The sequence below is a fragment of the Uloborus diversus genome, chromosome 10, assembly GCF_026930045.1.
Source record: "Uloborus diversus isolate 005 chromosome 10, Udiv.v.3.1, whole genome shotgun sequence".
NCBI classification, from domain to species: Eukaryota; Metazoa; Arthropoda; class Arachnida; order Araneae; family Uloboridae; genus Uloborus; species Uloborus diversus.
In genome coordinates this window covers 8332788-8354715 of record NC_072740.1, presented here as the reverse complement: position 1 = coordinate 8354715, position 21928 = coordinate 8332788, and the positions used below count along the sequence as shown (strand labels likewise).

The 21928-nt window shown below is 32.4% G+C and overlaps 1 protein-coding gene across 1 annotated transcript in view; it reads right to left on the bottom strand.

Annotated features, from left to right (window-relative positions):
- Positions 1-2702: 2702 nt before the first annotated feature.
- LOC129231641 (neural cell adhesion molecule L1.1-like) overlaps positions 2703-21928 on the bottom strand; it is a 197904-nt gene continuing 178678 nt past the window's right edge. Inside the window, exons 3-4 of the mRNA XM_054866005.1 lie at positions 4287-4410; positions 2703-2784 (exon numbers count right to left, since the gene is read on the bottom strand). Of these exons, the coding sequence (XP_054721980.1) occupies positions 2703-2784; positions 4287-4410 (206 nt within the window). The remainder of the gene's footprint in view (positions 2785-4286; positions 4411-21928) is intronic.

The following is a 21928-nucleotide window of genomic DNA, read 5'->3' as shown; positions in this document are numbered from 1 at the left end:
ATAACCAGCATCATCATTCCCGAACAAGCAAAAGTAGGAAAAGTGTATCAAAACTAGCTGTCGTTATACTTTTTATGATAAGATTTGACACGCTGAAAGAACAATTTTAGTTATAGAAAACCCCATCAACAATTGAGGATACGAGAGAATAGGAAATCTGAAAATTTTACAACCATTATGGTTTTTATGTCGGTATGAATAAACGCAGAGATTGGTTAACACTGACCACTGATTTGATAGCCTCGGATTGGGTTTGGATAAGGGATGAAATCTTTCATTATGGTTCATTTAATAACAGGATGCAATGGGCAGAAGGGGGAGGGAATTCTAGCTAATGTGGACAGTAATTGAGGGCACAAGACACTAGAAAGGCTATTTTACTCCCATTGCGATTTTTATGACGAAATAAATCAATGCGCAGAAAGGATTATGTCAAGCGATAAAAGCGATCATCATGTGAGAGTACGCCAAGCTAACAAGACATTTATTTTGACAGTCATTTCAGATTTTTTAGGGATTAAGAAAATGTGCAGAAAATGCTTCTGATTAATGCCGACAGTCACTGTCATTTGAGAATACTTGTAATAAAAAAGGCACTATATACAGTGGCTCTCAAAAGTCTTCGTACACCTACGACTTTCAACGAAATAGGCCCAAATCCATGGGTTAGGCTTAATATTTCGGAATAGGTATTTAATTATAAGATCTATGATCAATTTTTAACAAAACTACATGAAAAGTTTTTAAAAAATATTAAAACTTATTTTATTAAAAATCAAAAACCAAAAAGTGCCGGAAATCTTATCTCACAAAAGTCTTCGTACACTTTATAAAATGTCTATATATTATGAAATAATCTAACTTTTGATTAAGTTATTAATTAGTAGATTATCATACAGTATTCATAACACCTTTTTAACGTCTGGGAATAGATATGATTCTTTTTCTTTCTTTTTTTTTGTGTAATTTCTGAGTAAGTGTTCAACCACACTTCGAGTCTCACTGTTTCTAGCTTTATTTTCGTTTTAAAGCCCTATTTTCGTAATCTAGCCTCCAGATATCTCTAAATACGTTACATTAAGTTAAAATCTGGAAATTGAGGGGGTATTTTCTAAACTTTAGGACACTTTTCGAGGCACTAGACGCAAACGTTGAAAACCGTGTGCTTCTTATCGTTATCTTGATAAAAAAACAAAGTTGTTTCCAATAACCACATTTTGGGCTAAGAGTCCAAAATTGGTTTTTAAAATATTTAAAGGAACAGCATGATTCCTTATTTCACCAAAAAGTTACAAACTACCAAGTCCTGATGCTGATATGCACCCTCACACTAGAACACCTGCACCGTCCTGATTTACTAATCCAAATAAGTTCTTAAGATTAAGTTCATAATAGTTTTTTCTACTTACAGTTAAGCAACAATTTAACCAAAAATGTTGAATTAGTTTTTATCTGTAAGTAAGACGTGATTCTAAAACGTTTTTAGCTTATTTATCATTGATTTTGCGACGAAAAGCGTAATCTTTCTGTTTTTCGCACGTCCAAGAAAATTTCTGCGAGAAGAGGTCCCCTTTAATCCAGCTAATCAGAGAACTTGGCAAACAATTTTAGGTGAAAATTAAATGTAAAATGTTTCATTTAACTCTGCAGAAACTTTTACAGCACTTAAATGTGTATTTTTCATGAATTTTGTAACTTTAAATCTCCGATTACATTTTGTCAACTTTGCCGGTTGACCTTTTTTTACCTTGTTTTCGGTCCGATTCCTTTCTTTAAAGCATTTTATCAAGCACTTTACTATACAAACAAATGAATTCTTTAATTTAGAGACATTTCAAACCAATTTACCACTGCTGTGGGAAAAAAAATCAAATTTTGAATGGTGTCTGCGGTTTTTTGCGAATACCAGTCATTTTACAGTAATAAACACAATATTAAGGAATAAATAAACAAAAAATTTAAGCCAAATAACTTATAAGGGTCAACACAATGCAAAAATATTAATAAAACGGCATATGATAATTTTAATCATGAATTTATTCGAAAATATTTGAGTGTGCGATGACTTTTGTGGCGTGTTATTTCTCTGTATCTTCGTTTTCTGACCCATTTCAAAAAGATGATCCGTCAATATTTTGAAAAAACCAATGGGTTGCATTTAAAATGACGTAGGAATGATGTAAAAAAATATTGGACTTCATATTCGAATTCAGTTTTGAGTTATTTTGGTTTTACTACGAAATTTCAAAGTGTACGAACACTTTTGGGAGCCACTGTATATAGAAGGTGTTGCAATAACAATTTTACTTTCCAAAGTAGTACAAAAAATTAAACAACTCATATTCGTATAAAGGAGAATGAATATATGCGCCGTTTATTTTGAAAATGGGGCAAATCCACTTTTGAACAAAATTAAGATAGTGATAATTGTAGATAAAACTTAGTCTGATCCTTTTATAAACAAAAATTTAGATCCAAATAAATAAATTTTAAAAGAAAAACAGAATCTCTCTCTTATTGCTTTTCTATGGAAGTTTTAGCTCTTAATTAATAAAAGTGATTATTGAAACACCTTACTTTAATCTCGCAAAAACAAAAAATGGACGTGTCCCACTTTCAAAATGAACGGTTCATATGCTGCAATAAAACATATTTGTAGGTGAAAGAGGACAAAAAAGAAAAACCGAATAATAGGAATGATACTAGTTGAAATTTAGAACATTATGTTTCCTAAATCTTTGCAATGGTTTGAGTTTATCAGTGCTTTGTAAAATAAACAAGTTGCTAAAAATTAAAATAATTATTTGTATATTTCATAACTAACTGTTGAATTAAAAATCAGCCCCGATAAATATTGTTGCATTTAGCAATGTTTTGAGTTTTTCAGTGCTTTGTAAAATAAACAAGTTGCTAAAAATGAAAATAATTATTTGTATATTTCATAACTAACTGTTGAATTAAAAATCAGCCCCGATAAATATCGTTGCGTTTAGCAATGTTCGTTACATTAAAAGATGATACATACAATGATGCTTTTCAAAAACATTAACGTCCTCCAGGTCAGGGTTTGCAAGGTTTCGGACACTACGCTATAAACCATGGTTTTGATAATCCTGTTTAAAACAATTGTGTCCAAAAGTGTGAAAAACTATATTTTTAGTAAAATTGTATTCTGTCAGAAAATATGAAAAACATAATAAAATATATTAAAGTAATATTTTATATTGAAAATTTATTGAATATAAACATTCAAATATACATATTTAAATCATATGAAACTTATTTATACAGCTGATTCTACATAAAAGTTGCAATTACCCTTTAAAAATTTCAATTAGTTCGCATGAGTTTAAATACTTTTTATTTATAATAAATAGTAACAAAGTTTTCCTTCATATTTATGCATACGTACAAATGAGGGAATTTAAAATACAGTAGAACCTCGATTAATCGAGCTTCGATTTTCTGTTAACCGAGCCGATAATGAAGTCTATTTTTCAAAGAAAATAACGTATATTTTATGAAATGATGAATTTTCTATTTGAATATAAAACTATTTTCTGGAAATTTGTGATTTTTTCTTTTAATATCTAACTTGGCATTGCACAAAAATTAAATTGATTTTTTAAATCTTAATACAAGTTATTTTCCAATTTTAGTTTTTTAACTAAAATATTACTTTTTATGTGTTCATTTTCATCTTTTAAAAATATTCTATTGTATTTTTAATTAACACATTTTAAAAGTTTGCTATTTTGACCAGATTTTCTACAAAGTTTCTATTAACCGAGATTTCCGACATCCGAGGCACTAGCAGTCCCAATTAACTCAGATAATCGAGGTTCTACTGTATAGTGCAATAATTGACTTAAGTGCAATAAATGACACTTTTTGAACTAAAGAAAAAATATATGCGTTGGAGACTTTTTTACAGCTTTGGTGTCATTTTTCTTCTCTTGACTATAGTGTCCATTTCATGATCTGAAACTCAATTACCACGAATCTACTCTAGGAAAATATTGATCAATTTTTTCTAAAAATTATCTAATAACCAACTAATGTTTATATTTATTCATTACTAACATTGCAGTAAGTACGAATTCATCAGATTAGACTCCTTTAGCTTTAGCATACTATTGGAGAGTTTAAAACACTTTCGGACAGTAAAAATCACCTGTCATAACCAAAACCAATATTAGACGTCTAAAACCAGATGTCTCCATAAGTTTTTGCTTTATGTGAATGAAACATGTAAGAAACACAATATTTAAATAAACAGCTCTTACCTGACATTAATGATATAATGAAGAATCGGACTGTTATGATTATCTGTACTGGGAGCCCACGACAAATTAACAGATCTTGATGTGAAACCCATTATCAATGGCATGCCACCGGGATCAGGGATATCTGTTGCAAAAAAGATATTAATTGGCACTGTGTCATGTAATAAGGCAATATAGTCAAAAATAATTTTTCAAACTCATTATAAAAGAAACTCTAGGCACAGGATATACATATTGACAGTTTATAGTTCTAATGAGCATGATGTTATCACACTTACACTATCTGCCGTACCTTGGCAGGCTTTCAACTATGACCATAGTTTGGCCCTGACATATCGATGCTCTTGCGCTAGTAACCATACACAGTATATAAACCAAAATTTTCGCCATAACCGATAATAACTTCGCATAGAGTAATCGATCTAACCAGGCGTGTTCTAATAGAACTAACAGCCGGTTAGTGCAAAATAATGAAAGCCATGTATTTCCAATAGGATACTACAGCCAAATTCAAAGTGATGGATGTATTGTCCGTTTTCTACGAGAAAGCACTTGACTCCTCCCTCGTCACGTGGTATCCGGTCATTCTATTTCGCTGTTTTCGGCAGAAGGTATATTCGGATCACAGCATTTTGTTTTAAAAACAGCAGTTTTTAAAATGTAAGAATAACTAAAATGACAACAGACAAGTGAAGCAAGTGATGTAAAGGACACTAAGACTTTTTTGCACATTAAAATGCACGCCCAAGTTAATTATGTCTGGTTTTGTCTCCTTTAGAAGCGCGTGGATTGCTTACTGACCACCCCCTCGTAAAATGGAACTCTGCGTTCGAGGAAGCGTGGCGAAGTGCCTTCTCGAGAAAAACGGACAATAGCTGTTGATTTTTGTAGCATCATGTTGACTAGGGGACATGGTACGTAAGCGAATTATTCGATATGTGAAATACACCGAAATACTTGCAGTAGGTTTTGTAGTGTGTCTATTTTTGAAAAGTATAATAAATACAGTATAATAAACCTTAAGACTGCTTGCTAGATCTTTTGCCTAAATGCCTAGTGCAAAATGAATCCCTTCCCTGTAATCTAAAAAATAAGGAAGAGCGTTACAAATTCAATTTACGTAGGATCTTCATCAAATTTGGCACTTTTTTGATCTTTAGTTTTAGAACAATAAAATTGCATAAGAAAACATACAATGATATCACGATTTACACTATCTGTCAAACATAAGAAGGCTTTGAGAGACATTTCTTCATTGCGGCTATGTGGTTTAAGAGAAAAGTAAAGTGCAGCTGTAGAGGCACCTTGACAAAGATTTAAAGCGTAGTTATTAGGATAGTGTGCTGCCGTGGGAAATTAAAGCGCAGTATCTACAAATGTTTCTTCTTTTTGCAGTTTCGTCATCCATAGTACTTGAGCTTTATTGTACAAGCTTGCTTATTAGGTTTCCGCTGAAAATAAAACACGAAAAAAAAAAAAAAAAAAGCCAAATTCCACCATTTCTCTATTGTTAGAATGGAATCCAAAACGAGTTTCTTCAAATATCTCAAAAACTCATTTCTGCAAATACTGTGCTATGTCTTCCCACGGCAAGGTGGTTCTATAATTTCTCTGTTGTTCTTTGTTTTGAATTAACTCAAACCAAAACTACCTAAAAATCAGTCAACCTGCTTGCAAAAAGTATAAAAGTAACTGAATTTCAGATAAAACATCAAATGAATTTGTGTGAACTAAAAGAGACAAAGTTCGCTACCGCTTTCGAGATGGGCAATACTATTCCGGATGAGTGCTCTTCAACCTGGCAAAATAACTTGTCATATTTGCAAGTGAAAAAGACTTTTAAGTATTATTAGAAGCTGTCCATAAATAATGTCACGTTTTATTTCTCATAATTTTGACCCCCTCTCCCCCTTCGTCGCAAAGTGTCATACTTCACTTTACACCCTCCCCTCCCCTTGTCACAAGTCACGCATAACATATTCTTATAAAAAATGCGAGATGTCATACTTCTCATTACCCCTTCCTTCCACCTTGTCACCAACTGCCACAATTTCACGAACTCCACTCAACCCCTGAAAGCGGAAAATCATTTTTAAACGACCCCATAGCTGTTAAAAAAGAGCCAACCTTTCTTCTGGGTAAGTTCATTTTACGTTTTATCCAGATTGCAAAACATCAGCTTAAAAAAATACCAAGCGACTTGACGATTTGCTGAATATAATATTTCATCAATATTGATCAAAATGTACAAACGGTGGCCAAATTATTATACTCAAACAAACTTTTCGCCATTTTCATTGTTGTTACATAGTTTTATTATTTTCAATACATTTTACAATTCATTTTAAAGTTTAAAGTTTATTCTGGCAACACTTTATTTTTCTCTTATTTTAAATATTTTAATGTGATAGACGTCAGGGTCAGTGTCTGCTAAAATTTCAAGTTACAAGCTTCTTGTGAGTGTGATTTTCGGAAAAAACTAACGACTTTATATATATAATACTAGGTAACTCTAGTAGCCATATCATGTATTGAAAGCATGCCACGCCGCATCCAAGCCGTGATAGCAGTAAAAGGCGGAGTTACTAAATATTAAATAATTATTTTTCTTATCTATTTACAGTATCGATCAGAAGGTACTTCACGCTATTATATTTAACTGATATTTTAAATAAATTTTAAAATGTGTTCAAAGAATAGAACTGTAACAACAATAAAAAACAGTAAAAATACAGAAAAGTGTGTTTAAGTATAATAATTCGGCCTCCCTCTGTAATTTGTTTTAACTTCATTATAACATTCAAAATCCAGACTCAGGTCGGCAAAGGTTGATTGAAGTCATCCGATTGAGCTTCAACTTCAAACATGAATCAATGAGATGGAAGAGATTTTTATTATTATGTTTTCTTTCAAAGGGGGGGGGGAGGGTACAAAAATGTTTTTTTTTTTCTTTTTTTTAAATCTCATAGTAAGAGATATCCAACTTTACGTTAAAGATCACAAACTTGCCTTACATCAGGACCTTACAATGCTCTTCAATGCATTTTTTTTAAAGAAAACCAATGAAAATGTTTTCAGCAAAAAATACTGTTTGGACCGGGTTTTCTTTGACTTCAAGAAAATATATTTTCGCCAAGAACACTATAACTGAACTTAAAATTAATACTTTGAACATAAAGATCAAGTTTGTGTACTTTATACTGTACAAAATAATAAAATTTAAAAGACAAATCGAATAGAATAAGCAAAGAAAGACATAATCCAGAGAATATTATCAAACAAATTTTTCAAAAGTGCAAAATTTAACCAATCGAATATTAAGAAACATTTAATTTTAAAAAAAAATGGAAATTATGATCTATCGCGAGTATAACATAAAACATAAAAAGTTTTGCTTTTATAAGCGATTTAAAGTTCTGTCAAAATTTCCAGGGCCGAAAAACGAATATTCAATTTTTGTAGATAAATGAAAAATTCAAACAAAAGTACCTTAGAAGCTCAATTACTGCTATAAAAAGGGTAAATAAAAAAAAAAACTTGGTTTTTTACGGTTACGTGATCCAAGGAATAAACACGCTAAAAATTAAAAATTAAAACCACTGGGGCAAAACCGCTTTTTATAAAAACGAAATCCTTTTTGCTAAAATAAAACAGCGCTGCGAAGGCAGGTGTTACACATTATTAAAAAAGCCGCTTTCATATTTTCACTGCTTCGGTGAACGTAATGTCAAAAATGTGGTTGCATTAAACAACATAAGATGGCGCTGGTAGTCATTTACGTGGAGAGAGAGTTGACCTAGTTTCTACTATAGTGCCTAGAAAGAGTAGTGTGCCGATCGGCGGGGAAAAAGTGAGGTCAGATCTGAGGAAAATCCAGATGGCGCTGCACTCGAGTAGTACGTTATGCTCCTCAATCAGACTCGTTTTAAATCAGCGATTGCATTATGATTTCGCAGTTTAAAAACCCCGTTTTTCGGATTAAACTTATTTCTGCGCAAAAGACAAATTCTGTAATAAGTGCTAATTGTTACATGGGTGTTTGTTTATTTTTTGAAGCATATAAAATTACCTTATTACCTTATTATAAAACTACCTTACTTCAATGAAAATAGTAGACTATAAGGGCCCATTCATTAAATACGTAAGGGTCGTCCCAAGGGGGAGGGGGGTTGGAAAAGTCTCTACGTACCTTAGGGGGGGGGAGGGTCAAACTCATTCTTACATAATATTTTCCAAGTCGATATTTCACATTAGACATTGCGCGGTCAAGTGATTTGGCAGAGATTATGTTCCATTTGCGTCTGGAAGGTAAGAAACGTGTTAGGATAAGATGTTTTTTTATTTGTTTTACAAAAAATTTATAGTGTAAAATATAATAAAGGAGTCGCATTGCGTACGGCATGTTTTATTTGTAATTAATATTACATCAAAAAAAAAAAAAAAAGTCGAAAAAACATTCAGTTTAGATTCTTTTCAGTAACTATTTCTTTACGCAAAAGGTTTAATTTAATAATGTGAATTTAATAACGATTCCAGTGATGTAACGATTCAAGATTTGTTATTTTATCATTTTGAAAAACGAAATGGAATCTTACATAAGAATGGGGGGGGGGGGGGGTGAAAATTCTTACGTACCCTTACATGGGGGAGGGAGGGTCAAAAATTGCCAAAATCATCCTTACGTAATTAATGAATGGCCCTTAAGTATTCAATAACAGCGCGTCTCTTATTTCTCTACTAATAATAAAGCCGAGTCTCTCTGTTTGAATTTTGTCCGGAATTCTGTCTGGATCCCTGTGACGCGCACAGCGCCTATACCGTTCGGCCGATTTTCATGAAATTTAGTACAAAGTTAGTTTGTAGCATGAGGGTGTGCACCTCGAAGCGAATTTTCGAAAATTCGATTTTGTTCTTTTTTATTTTTAAATTTTAAAAACAGTTTCCGAAGCAGAATTATCATAAGATGGACGAGTAAATTACGAAATTATCCTGACGTGGAATCGTAACATGGGAAGAGCGAATGAACATAGCCAATTGGCGAGAAATTCATCATCCATTATTTGTAAATATACAGGCTAATCAAATGACCTTTTAATTTTCTCCTTCGGACAAAGTCGTGCGGGTACCGCTAGTTACAAAATAAAACTGCTTCTAAATTCTTGAAGCTAATTAAAATTATCAGGGCTTCTCAGTCTGAGTCGAAGAACAGGATAATCTACTTTTACACCTTTGACCAAAATAGTAGCATTGATTTGTAAATTTTCTTCTACTTCAATAATGATCTTTTTATCGTTAATATTATTTTCCACATAATTTTCATTATATACAAAAACTACAATATTTGGAGATTTTTTTAAATTCATACAAACCCAATATTCGTTAGGCAAATTAATATGAACAATTTCATCTATAATAGATTTATACGTGGTTATTTCAGTTTCATCTGCGGAAAGATCAAGTTTTATTTTTTTCAAACAGGGAACATTTTTCTTAACTGCATAATTCCTGATGGACCTTTGCTTTGGTATTTTTTTAGTAAAGTATGTTGGCAGATTTGGGAAAATTGTCGTAATTGCCTCGTCTTTTAAAAAAAGTTTTCCCCTGGGAATCAAAACTTCCTCACCATTTATAATATGCTCATTATGCGTTTCAATAAAATGTTTTTCGAAATGCAGAGCACAAATTGAGCAATATTTATCAAAAACTTTATCTAACCTGGGAATTAACGAGTCCCACTTCTTTAGTTTTTCTTCATCTGCTGGAGCTTTAAAAAGCGAAACTTTTTCTTTGCATGTTTTGTATCCACTTTTGCACCCTGGTACGAAACAAGATGAAGCTTTACTTCTTCTAAGATTAAAATTTGATGCCTCCATTAAAAGCCTTAAACGCTGTTTCATGAAATATTCACGAAATAAAGGTAAAAAAGAGAAACGCGGAACTAAATTGTAACAAAATCCCGCGTCTACTAATGTAAACACCGCGAAATTGAACGTACACCTCGACCGCACTGCCCTCTAGCGGTTTTCATACATTTTGTCTTCAAGAATCGAAGGGGAAAAAGCGCCGATCGGCACACTATTCTTTCTAGGCACTATAGTTTCTACCTCAACAGTAAACGGACGATTGCTCTAATCGCTGGGCTGTAACTGTATGGGTTTTGGGGAAAAGTTAGTGGAATTTTTATAAATATTTCTGTTTTTTTTTTTTTTTTTTTTTAACTGGAGGATGATCTTATCGGAGTTGACAGCGCATAACGCAGCTAGTCAGCTAAAAACGTTCTCCTCTTTCTCTGCGCCGACACAAAATTTATCCTTTGGTACGATCATGTTTTATCCCCCCTTAACCCTTCATAATAGAATGAAGGTCAATTGTGATTTGAGTGGGAGAATCTAGAGAAAAGATTCTTTAAATGCTAGAGATTATAATAAAGGAGTGTAACAAGTATTTTGAAATACTCTAGTATCTTGTGTATGTAATCATCACGCTCTGATAAGTTTTCATTAGGGCTTTAAAAATGAGTCAATATCCATTTAAATACTAACTGACAATAGAATTAAATCTGATGCATTTAACTATATAGACAAAAAATTGTTCCGTTGAATAGATTACTTAAAAAACAATGAACTGAACAAGCTGTTTTATTCTTAGTCAAAAACTACCGTTTCGTGTGTTTCAATTTAAAGCTACCTGAATCATGAATGCAAATAAGAGCAAACATTTTGTGTTTCCTTTCTACGACCTTCTATTTTATTGTTTGACTTTGTGTGTCAAATGTTTCATCCTTATGTGTTTGCAAAGGTCACCAATGGTTTTTGAGTGACCAGAGCACTTACAATTTATCGATAATTTTTGAGTACGAAATCATATCGGCAGTTAAGTTTATTATCCAGTTTCATCGATGCTAAACAAATGATTTATTGAAACTATTTTTTTAAAAGTTTTGCACATACAAATATTTTTTTAATGTCCTCTATATTTTATTATTCGTATAATATTTTTTTTTATTCATTTGTTTGTCCAGTTCGATCGCAAGTTTTTTTTTTCCTTTGCCAGTTTCCAAATTCGAGAATCTGAAAGGAATTGGCATATACCTTGCAAAGTAAAAAATCAGTAAGGTATGGGAGATCATTTTTTCCCGCGTTGCCCACTAGTTCATATTCATAACAAAAAACGCAAACGTAGTTGAGAAATAACTAAGGGCAAATACTGATACAAAACTAAAATGACAGCTACAAAATATAAATACAACACTATTTGATAAACTAACTGATTTTTAGCTAAGCATACATTAGTTTTGAAAAAACTCTTAATAGAACATTTGTGGAACGAAGAAAATTTGGCCCAATATTTGACGGTTTCAATCTGGCATTATTTTTTGCTATTAAATCTGCTGTTTATCTTTTAGGCACGTAGATGATGCAAATTCTTTTCCACATAAAAATTGTTTTAAAAAAAGGTAATAAAACTTAAAATGGCATTTTAGTACATTCATTTGAAACACTAAGACAGAAGTCAATCAGAAACTTGTCTTTTAGAAGTTCTACAATGAACAATGAAAAAGGTGAAAATGCTGCGCTGTGTAATAACTCATTTACTTTACAAAATGTGTCGGCTAAGTATGCAAGAATTTCCATCTAAAGAATATCTATGTAAAAGAAGAAAAATTAAATTAATGATGATTTAAAATTAAAAAATCTTTAACTTTAGACTTCAACTTAAAGAAGCGAACAAGTGCGTTTAAACTTTGACACGGAAAGTGATATAACTTCCGCATGAAACAGCAAATAAACGTGAAAGCTTCTCTTAAATAGTTAAACTTAATTAAACTTAAAGTTATTAATAGTTAAACTTAATTAAACTTTAATTAAACTTAGTTTTAATTTTAAACTTAGTTAAACTTAGTTTAAACTTAAATAGTTTTAATAATCTTAATAAACGTGAAAGCTTCTTCTTTGAAAAGTGCGTGAAATATGCAGGAGATTGCAATTCGCTGTAATTTTAACTTATAAAATTTGCAACCTTGACACCATCACTAAGTGAAAGGAAAGTGACTAAGGGGGAAAGTAGGGCAAAATGAAATGCAAAAATATTTTCACGGTTTGCAACGCCTCCTACTTCATGTCAAAAATAAATTCATTTCAATGAATTTATTTATTTATTCGCTTATTGTTACATTATTTCTTCACTCATTCGTTTATTAATTCATTCATTAGAAGAAAAATATTTTTAGTAATCAAATAGAAAACATTTCATAAGAAAAATATTTTATTTTTCACTTTGCCCCATGTATATTTAAAGTGAAAATTTTTCACTTTTTTAAAACGTAAAAATGTACTGCCAAAATCGAAAAACAATACTTCGATGCAAGATTTTTAAACAAAATATCTTATTCTTTCTTTATTTCTGCAATTTTCAGAATAAATTTCCAATTTGTTCATTTTCAAAAAGGCAAGTTGCTTTAACTATTTTACTTTGCCCTAAATTCCCTTAGATAACTCTGCAGGAACATACTTTTCCTTGCCAATGCTTATCTGTGAATGCTGCATATTCCATTTTCTTGATCATCTTCTTTAGCAGAATGATAAAAACAGAAAGTTTTAAGTAATTATCACTTCACAAGCAAGTTTAAAAAGAAAAAGGGTTCAAATTTAAATTAAAAAAAAATTTGGCAAAATATAAAATTGAAACTGATTTCATCAGAAAGAGAAATTTACTTTTTCAGAAAAACTGCACCACACGGGCACTCCTGTGTTTCGGCACGAATGCACTTCTGTTTGATTATTATCTCTATCTGCTGTACTTTTCTTTTAAAACAACCGACGAATTTATCCTTGTAGAGCAAATCTGTCTCTAAGAGTATAAGATGAAGTGAAAAAAAATGGTGGTTTTAAACGGGGCTGCTGACAAGAGTTTCGTTGCAAATTACACAAGATTCTCACGTTTCTCTAGCAAAAGAAAACCCGTTTGTGAACAACCACGACTATGTTTTCGATTTTTCTTACCAAATTCACCATTTTTTCTTCTGTTTTTATTCAGGTGAGATGGTAGCTCAGGACAGATTTCAGTCAGTTTTAAAGTCATACCCTTAAGTTGAAAAAAGAACAATTGGCTGCTCATTCAAAACTTTTCCCGGCTTCACTAAATGACCTATTTGGTGATTGTTTACCTAAACTATCGGTCCATAGTAATATTACGAAATATAAATACTTGAAAGTTGTTTACAGCCGAAGAAGTTCTCTAAATAAGGATATCATTGTATATAACGAACGGAGAAATAAATTTACATGGATTACTAGTGCCTTTTCGAAAGCTCTTTGTGAGAATCTGCGCTGTTTCCGTTTTTTGTTTTGTTAAACAATTGGCTGCTCCTTCAAAGCTTTTTCCCGGCTCCACTAATGACCTATTTAGTGATAGGTCACCTAAACTATCGATCTATAGTAATATAAGGGAATATAAACTCTTGAAATTTTTTTAGAGCCGAAGAAGTTCTCTAAATAAGGATATCATTGTATATTGAAATAAATTTACAAGGTTTACTAGTGCCTTTTCGAAAACTGTTTGTGAGACTAAGCTGTATTTTCCCCCTTCACAACAGAAGGGGGGGGGGAGGATTTCTATGCAGAACTTTATCCGTGCTTACTTAACATGAAGTAAAATTGTAGGAGTTATAAATTTCTCTCTCATTAAAATTTTTAAAAAATGTAAGGGAATGTGGCGCTAAGTGAAATAGTGAAATTTTTACTCTGTTTTTAGGGCCTCCTATCTAGAAATATTCAAACTATGTAGTAACATATGCAGTGTATTACAGCAGAGGTTCTCAATTTTCATACCTCCGCGGACCCCCTCCGAAAAAATTACGAACTTCGCGGGACCCCCCCTCCCCTCCCGGCGCGTGTAAAAAAAAAAAAAAAAAGATTTGATACAGTTAAATCTATTTTAATATATTTTTTTGCTTTTTGTTTCCTTTAACTTTTATTTATTCATTGTTCTGTATATTTTTCAGAGCTTTTGTCTTATTTTCATTTCTTACATTATTATTTTGAGTTATAGAAGTAAAATTCTATTGAAGTTTAATTTGGAATAAAAGTGTTATCACCAAATTTCGACAACAAGTTTACTAATAAAAATGAACTTTTGAAGTTAGTGACCAAAACACTGTTAGCCTAGTTTATGTGTGTTAATTTCTCCTATGAGTAGCATTTTTATGGCGTATTAGGATTTTAATTATTAACTATGGTTCGGGCAAACGCCATCCTGACAGTTTTGAAACAATTTACTTCCGAGAGTTTCGAGGAGGGGGAGGGATGCGTCCTGCATGTACTAAGCAAGAACTTTTATATTCCTTATAAATGTGCATTTTTTTTTTTAAATTAAAATATCGTTACTCGTCCTTTAATCGCAATTACATTTAACGTTTTAGCTGGATATCACCGCGGACCCCCTGGCATGGACTCGCGGACCCCCGAGGGTCCGCGGACCACAGTTTGGGAAACTCTGCATTAGACTGTTCGAACTGAACCGTTCATTCCAATACAACGCCCGAAACTAAGTTTCAATTTTTGTATTATCCTCAAGACTAACTATTCGAAAATTAATATGTGAACATTTTATGTTTCTAAAGATAAACTAATTCCATTGAAAAGAATTAGTTGTTGGTTTTGGGTCAAAAAACTGATGAATACCGGCACACAAATGTTAGACATAACGAATTATATTTTTTTGAAAAAGTCAAAAAGCGGAAAGTTTCTACGATTTCAGCATAAAATTTTTGAAAAGAAAAGAAACTTAACAAAATGTTTTTAAACTTATTTAAGTCTCTTTCAAAATGAAGCATAACTATGAGAAATGATTCGTGCATTTGAAAAAATGACTAAATAACATGCAATACGTTATAACGACCTCTCGTTATAATGACGATTTTGTTTGAACGACAGGGCGTTCGACGAGGTTCGACTGTATTTGTACGGCAACGAAAACACATTTCTCTAATACAGTATAACTTCGATTTAACGCTATCCGATATAACGATTTCCTGAATTTAATGATAAAAGTAACTGGTCCGGATTTGGCTGCATTAAACTCCTCACCTGCCTAGCTCCTCGATTGAACGATATCCATGATACGGGACAGCTGAATTCCCGTATTCTAGCCGATAGCAATATTTTACAGAACGAGACATTATATTAAGGGAAAAAAATAAGGTAAAACAAAAAATGTGAAATAATGAGCAATAAAAAAAATCATGTGGCAGCAAAGGCAAAAATTATTTTCCTTTTGATTTTGTTTGTATGTTTTTGTTTTGGCAGTGATCATGAGGAATCGAATGGTTGCTTCTTCTTTACTCATTGACTAATGTTAAAAATACAGTGAAATCCCGTTACAACGAATACGAATACAACAATATCCGTTTCAACGAAAGAAATTTTCAGTCCCGATTTAATTTTCATTACATTGCCTAAATTACATTACAACGAAATTCTCGATACAGCGAACAAAATTTTGCGGTCCCTTAAGTTCGTTGTAACGAGATTTCACTATATATCTCTGCGCATGCGTCGTCAATCGCAATGAAAACGATTTTCATAATTTGATAGGCGACTTTTCGTGAGGTTTAATGCTTTGTTGCGATTAAATTTTTCAGATTTATCATGAAAAAACGGTTCAAAAATATCCCCCCCCCCCAACCTTTTCACTTCTAGAAGCCTGTCCCGTATTTACAGTTTTTAATTCTGGCAACCCTGGTCGCTGGTGTGAATCTTGGTCGAAAACAAAAAGTGAAACAGTGAATTGATTCGCCGTTAAAAATTGCTGTGCCTTGTGACAAATTACGAATAAATATTAAATTCCGCCTTCACAAAGAAACATTTCCAGGACATGATTTGGACAAACAGACTGAGCAAAAACTATTGAGCTATTTTTATTTAATAACAGAACATTTTAATTTGTACTTATTCATCCAAGGCAGAGGTTCCCTAACTTCAGATCTCCGCGGACCATCTCCGGAAAAACTACAAACTACGCCTTTTTTCCTTTAAATTTATTTATTCATTGTTCTGTATATTTTTCAGAGATCAGGTCTGGTTTTAATTTCTTACATTATTATTTTGAGTTATCATGGAAGTAAAATTCTATTTGAAATTCAGTTAGAGGAATAAAAATGCTTTATTTGAAGTATAATATCCCAACTGTAAAAATGTGCCTCATTGTTTGCATTTTACTTACTATAGCTTTGTAACAATATTAACTTTGTCATGTACACAAAATTAATTAATGTGTAGTGCGTTCACTCCCGAGAGTTCCTGGGGGGGGGGGGGGGAATAGCACCGCGGACCCCCAGGGGTCCACGGACCACAGTTTAGGAAACTCTGTATTACAGTCAGATAAAAGTTATCTCTGAAGATCCCCCCCCCCTGAAACATATGATAATACAAGCAATTTCCAAAAATTGATATATTGTAATATTTTGTCGTAAGTCAAAAATTATTTTTGTTATTATAAAATAATTAAGTTCTTGTAATGAACATTTGAAAATATTATTTGAGAATACCAATATTAGTTGCAGTATTAATTTGTTTAATGATAAGCTTGTTTCTGTTTAAAATATTTTGTACAATTAGTCAAATGCATGCGGGATAAACAAGGTTGGGGTTAAGTTAAATAGTTTTTTTCGTTTAGCACTTATATTCAATATTTTTTTTTAACACTAAAGTATTCATTTGTTAAATATCTCATTTACATTCCTACATTTAATAATTCACTTATTTATTCATTCATTTACTTATTCGTTCACTATTTTATTCAGTTATTTATTATTTTCTTATTAATTAATTAATTAACTTATTTATTTGTTTACTGTTTAATTATCTAGTCATTTAAATTCGGAGAGGCTGTAAATTCACCCTATTTTGAGGGGGGTTTTTTATTTGATAAGGATAGATATAAAACTTAATGGAAGATAGATTAGGGCGGCAGTTTCAAGTTTTTGCCCCGATTCGAAAAAATTCCAGATCCGGCACTGCAAGGTAGTTCATAATCCTTTTTTTTTTTCACCGTCATGCACAAATCTATCGCACAACAGTTAATTCATTTTCTAACTCAGGGGCTCCCAAAGTGTTGGCCGCAGAAAGAGAAGTGAAAGGCGCCGCGAAGTCAACATGTCATAAACATATACAGTCGATCTCACTTACTGGAATGGCCAATTTTCCACAAAAAAAAAAAAATCTATTAAAAGGGATATTCCATTAAACAGAAATAAAATAATAGACAGCAACGGTTTGGTACATTGAAAATGTATTACATTAAGCGGCTATTCTTTTAACCGATAGTCTAATGAGCGAATTTGACTGTACAATACTGCCGTGTGCAGGCAAAGGGCAGTAACTGCAAATTTTTCATTTTTCATTTTTTTTGCATTTTTGTCATCTATTGTACGTTATCTTAACTGTACAAGCTCGCTTATTTGGTTTCTGCTGAAAAAAAGGCGCGAAAAAGACGTCTAATTTCAACATTTTCCTATTGTTAGCATTGGGTCCAAAACGCGTTTCTTCATATATCTCGAAAACTCATTTCTGCAGATACTGCCGTTTACCTGCACACGGCAGAATAGAGATAGACTAGGGAGCAACGATAAAATTCTTATCCTTCAAGGATTGCCGCTACTTGGAAAAGTTTGGGAACCCCTCTCCTAACTTATTGTCGCACAAATACTCTGCACATGAATTCAACATGACCCCCCAAATCTAACGTGATGATAATTTAACGCATGTCGAAATTTGGCAAAATTGATTGAAGCAGCAGTCCCCTAACTCAACGCAAGTTGCAAACTGAAATTATGGCGACACATTCTTGCTATCGGTGTACGATATTTAATCATATTCATGAGACATACTGCACAAACTATTTGATGTACGTAAACTGCATTTAATTGCTGAATTTAAATAGCCTTCTTGTGCATCTGTAATACCCCTTTCCCTCTCTCTCAATTAACTCAACTGAAATCACAGAATGTGTCTCCGATAAGCAGGGCTGAATTCGTAAATTTTTTAGTACCGGAATGCTAATCAGGGTTGCGGAATCGGAAGGAAAATGGCCGACTCCGACCCCGACTCCTGGATTTTGAAACGCCCGACTCCGACTCCAGATTTTTTTAATTGTATTTTTCAATTCCCTCTCTCCCTTCAGGAGAAGGGGATCCTTTAAACAGAGATTAAAATATTAATTCCTTTTTATGAAAATTTCGCATTTTTTTTGTAAACCCAAGATGCATACAACGTTAGAAATTCAATTTAAAAATCAAATTTTCCAACAGTTACGAGTTTAAAAATGAAATGACTTAAAAATTCCTTTAAAAAAATTGAAAAGGATTACCTTGCCCCCTTTAATATTTAACAAATAGATATTGATCAAATCGTGTGTTTTCAATTTTTGAAAGCTGTAATTTGAGAGGAAAAAAGCTTTTTTTTCTAAGTCCAAGTTCTTGAGAGGGTGTGGTTTGCCCCGGGTGACACCCATGTGGTAGGTGACACCTAAAGTTAATTTCAGAGTTTATAAAAGGTATAAATACTTTAATTCTGAAAATTCTCCCGATTATATTTTAAATTATATTTCATCAATAAAATTTCAACGAAAATAGGGCACATATACGTCAGGTGCAAATTTTACACAAAATGCGGCGGTATACAGATTTATACGAATAGTTTTTACTATACCTATATTTCTTCTTCGCTAAATTTTTAATTTCAATTTTATTGGCTGCTTTAGAATTAACCTTAATGTGAAGATTTTAAGATTAACTGCAATTATTTAGTATTGTAATCAAGAAATCATTTATACTTATTTTGCTCCAAATTTTTTAGTGAGAACCAAATTTATAGAAATAGTCTTAATAAAGAAAAAAAAACATTAGATTATTTCATCGGATCTTTTGTATTCGTGTTTTCGCGCAAGAACTTATTTGAATTTATCAATCACTCTCAAAAGTGTCCACCTGAGGTACGGGCCCCGACTTACTAAATTGTTACGTCCCTTTTACTATTTTATAACTGAGATCGAACAGAACACTATATTTTTATTTTTATTTGAAATTGATTACTTGAAAATGTTAGGTGATAAAACTGTTTGCTGACAGTTGCTATATATTATTTAAGTTAAAAAGCAAGCAAACTAGGGGACGGCTACAGAAAGTTCGATAAGCACTCAAGCTAGATGATTGCCATTGTAGCAGTTATTTTTTTTCATTAGTAACTTTTTATACATGTAATCGAACCAATTGCTAGTAGTCAGTTTTTAAAAAATGCAATGAGAGTCAGTAAAAATGAAAGACAAAAAGAAGCTCGGAGTCGGAGTCGGAGTCGACATGTTTTCTAACGACTCCGACTCCGACTCCTTTACCCCAAAATTAGTCCGACTCCGACTCTTCGACTCCGACTCCGACTCCACAGCCCTGATGAGAAAGAACTGAATCCTGAGTCGCGACCATGTGAATGGAGAAGTTGTTTTCCCGGTAAAGCAATGACGGAATGGCGTTCTGGTGCGGTCCGGCACCAATTCACCTTTTTCTATGTGCATGTGAGAGCGTGAAAATATTCTACTAATTTCAAATGAATAGCTGAAAGATTTCTGTGTAAACAGTACTGGACAAAAGTAATGTAAGTCTAACATTTTTTTCAAGCATGGAAACCCCCGACAAGTTTTTTCCCGCAATTCAACTAATACTTTATTTGTCAAAATGTTAAATTAGTTTAAAGACAAGATATGATTAAGTTATTAAACACAAGTAAATTTTCAATCTCATATAAAATATAAAATTAAAAAAAAAAAAAAAATTGTTCAGCTCGTCAGAAGCTAGAATCCAATGTGGCTCCCTTCAAGCAAAATGATGTAAAGATGCACTTTCATGTGACTCTGAGTAGAATAAAATAATTTTGAAAAAAAAAAAAGAACCGAATTCAAAATTGCTCTAAAAAGTGAAAAATAATTTTATTCTTTGAACACCATCTATAATACTTTTAAACGCAATTTTTGAAGTTGGCGCAAAAACAAAAAGTTAAATCATGTGCAACCATATTTCGTTCATAGTTTTAAGAAAATCATCCTAAATTAGAAGCGAAACATGTATACCGTTACTCAAATATGCTGTCACCAATCCATAATGTATGCAGTGGTATTGAAGAAACTGGGCCCGGTTAAATTTAGTTGTGCTAGTTGAATTATGGTACTAATTATTTTAATTTCTAGTTTTTGCGCCAACTTCAAAAATTATGTTTAAAAGTATTATCGATGGTGTTCAAAGAATAAAATTATTTTTCACTATTTAGAGCAATTTTGAAGTCGGTTCTATTTTTCATTTATTTATTTATTTATTTTTTCCCAAAATTATTTTATTCCATTCTTTTTAGTGCAAATGTATTTCAGAAATAGTACGAAATTACTATCCCGAAATCTTATTTTTTCATAAAAATGCTCCATATATTAAGAAAAAAACTATAAACACGCCTTAAACTGCAAGCGATTGGCAATAAAAATTTGTCCTTGTTCCTCTCTGGGATTCATTTGTATGTTAATTTAATTATAACCATTTAAATATAAACGGTTTCCAAAAACTAATTTATATTTCACAACATACAAGTTGCTTGTGACGCATTCCCACATCTCCTTACTTAGCCTCAATATCTATTATTGGCATAGGTGATTCTTCTCGCTTCCAGGTAAAGTTTGCCCCACTATAGCAATGACGGGGAATAAACTTGATGCATGCTTCAGAGAAGCTTTCTTTCAACATCCTCATAACAATCACTATTAATATTACTTTTATATGGTAACAAAATTTTGCAACAATCGGTTTATATTACGGAGGGGGGGGGGAGGAACGAAGTGGAAACTAGAAAAACCATAGACTAATAATAAGAATAGACCGAGCTATGGCAACTCTTTTGCTGTTCATGAACCAAACCATGTGACTGGTGGATATCCTAGCAACAGCGGGCGTTGATCGTAGCAGACGATCAACGCTCGCGAGAAATAAAATGAATAGAATTGATGGAACACGGAAGAATGATCTTTTATGGAGTCCGATTTGTAAATTTGTTATTCTAAGTTGTAAATATTTTGTTAATATAGTGAGTTTTTCGATTAGATTCCATTGTGCATTTTCTTTAGTCAATTTCAATAACTCTCTAAGCAATTAAAGATGCAAGCGCCCAAAAAAAAATTGACAAACGGTAAGATTTTTACCTACAATTTCAATTTAAGATACCGATTAGTACATTTTTGCGTTAACGCAAAACGTTTACGTCATTACGTTCACGCCAACGCTGACGTAGCAGTTCCAAATGAAATAAAAGTTACTGAAAACTGTGATCAAAAACTAATTACTAATGTCAAAATAATGCATAACTAAAAGAAAAACAGTTCAATCTCAGCACCTGGAAAAAAATTATAATGAAAACACATACGTCTTAAAATACATGTCGAGTGCCAAACTATAGATAATGTTGCCATCTAGCAACCATTCTGCCAAAATTTTCGCCAAGCCTCCCACCAGTCACATGATGTATCCATGAACCAATTCTTTCATCTGGAAGTGTGGGAAAGCTCGGTCTACTCTTATTACTAGTCTATGAGAAAAACGCTCCTTTTCCAAA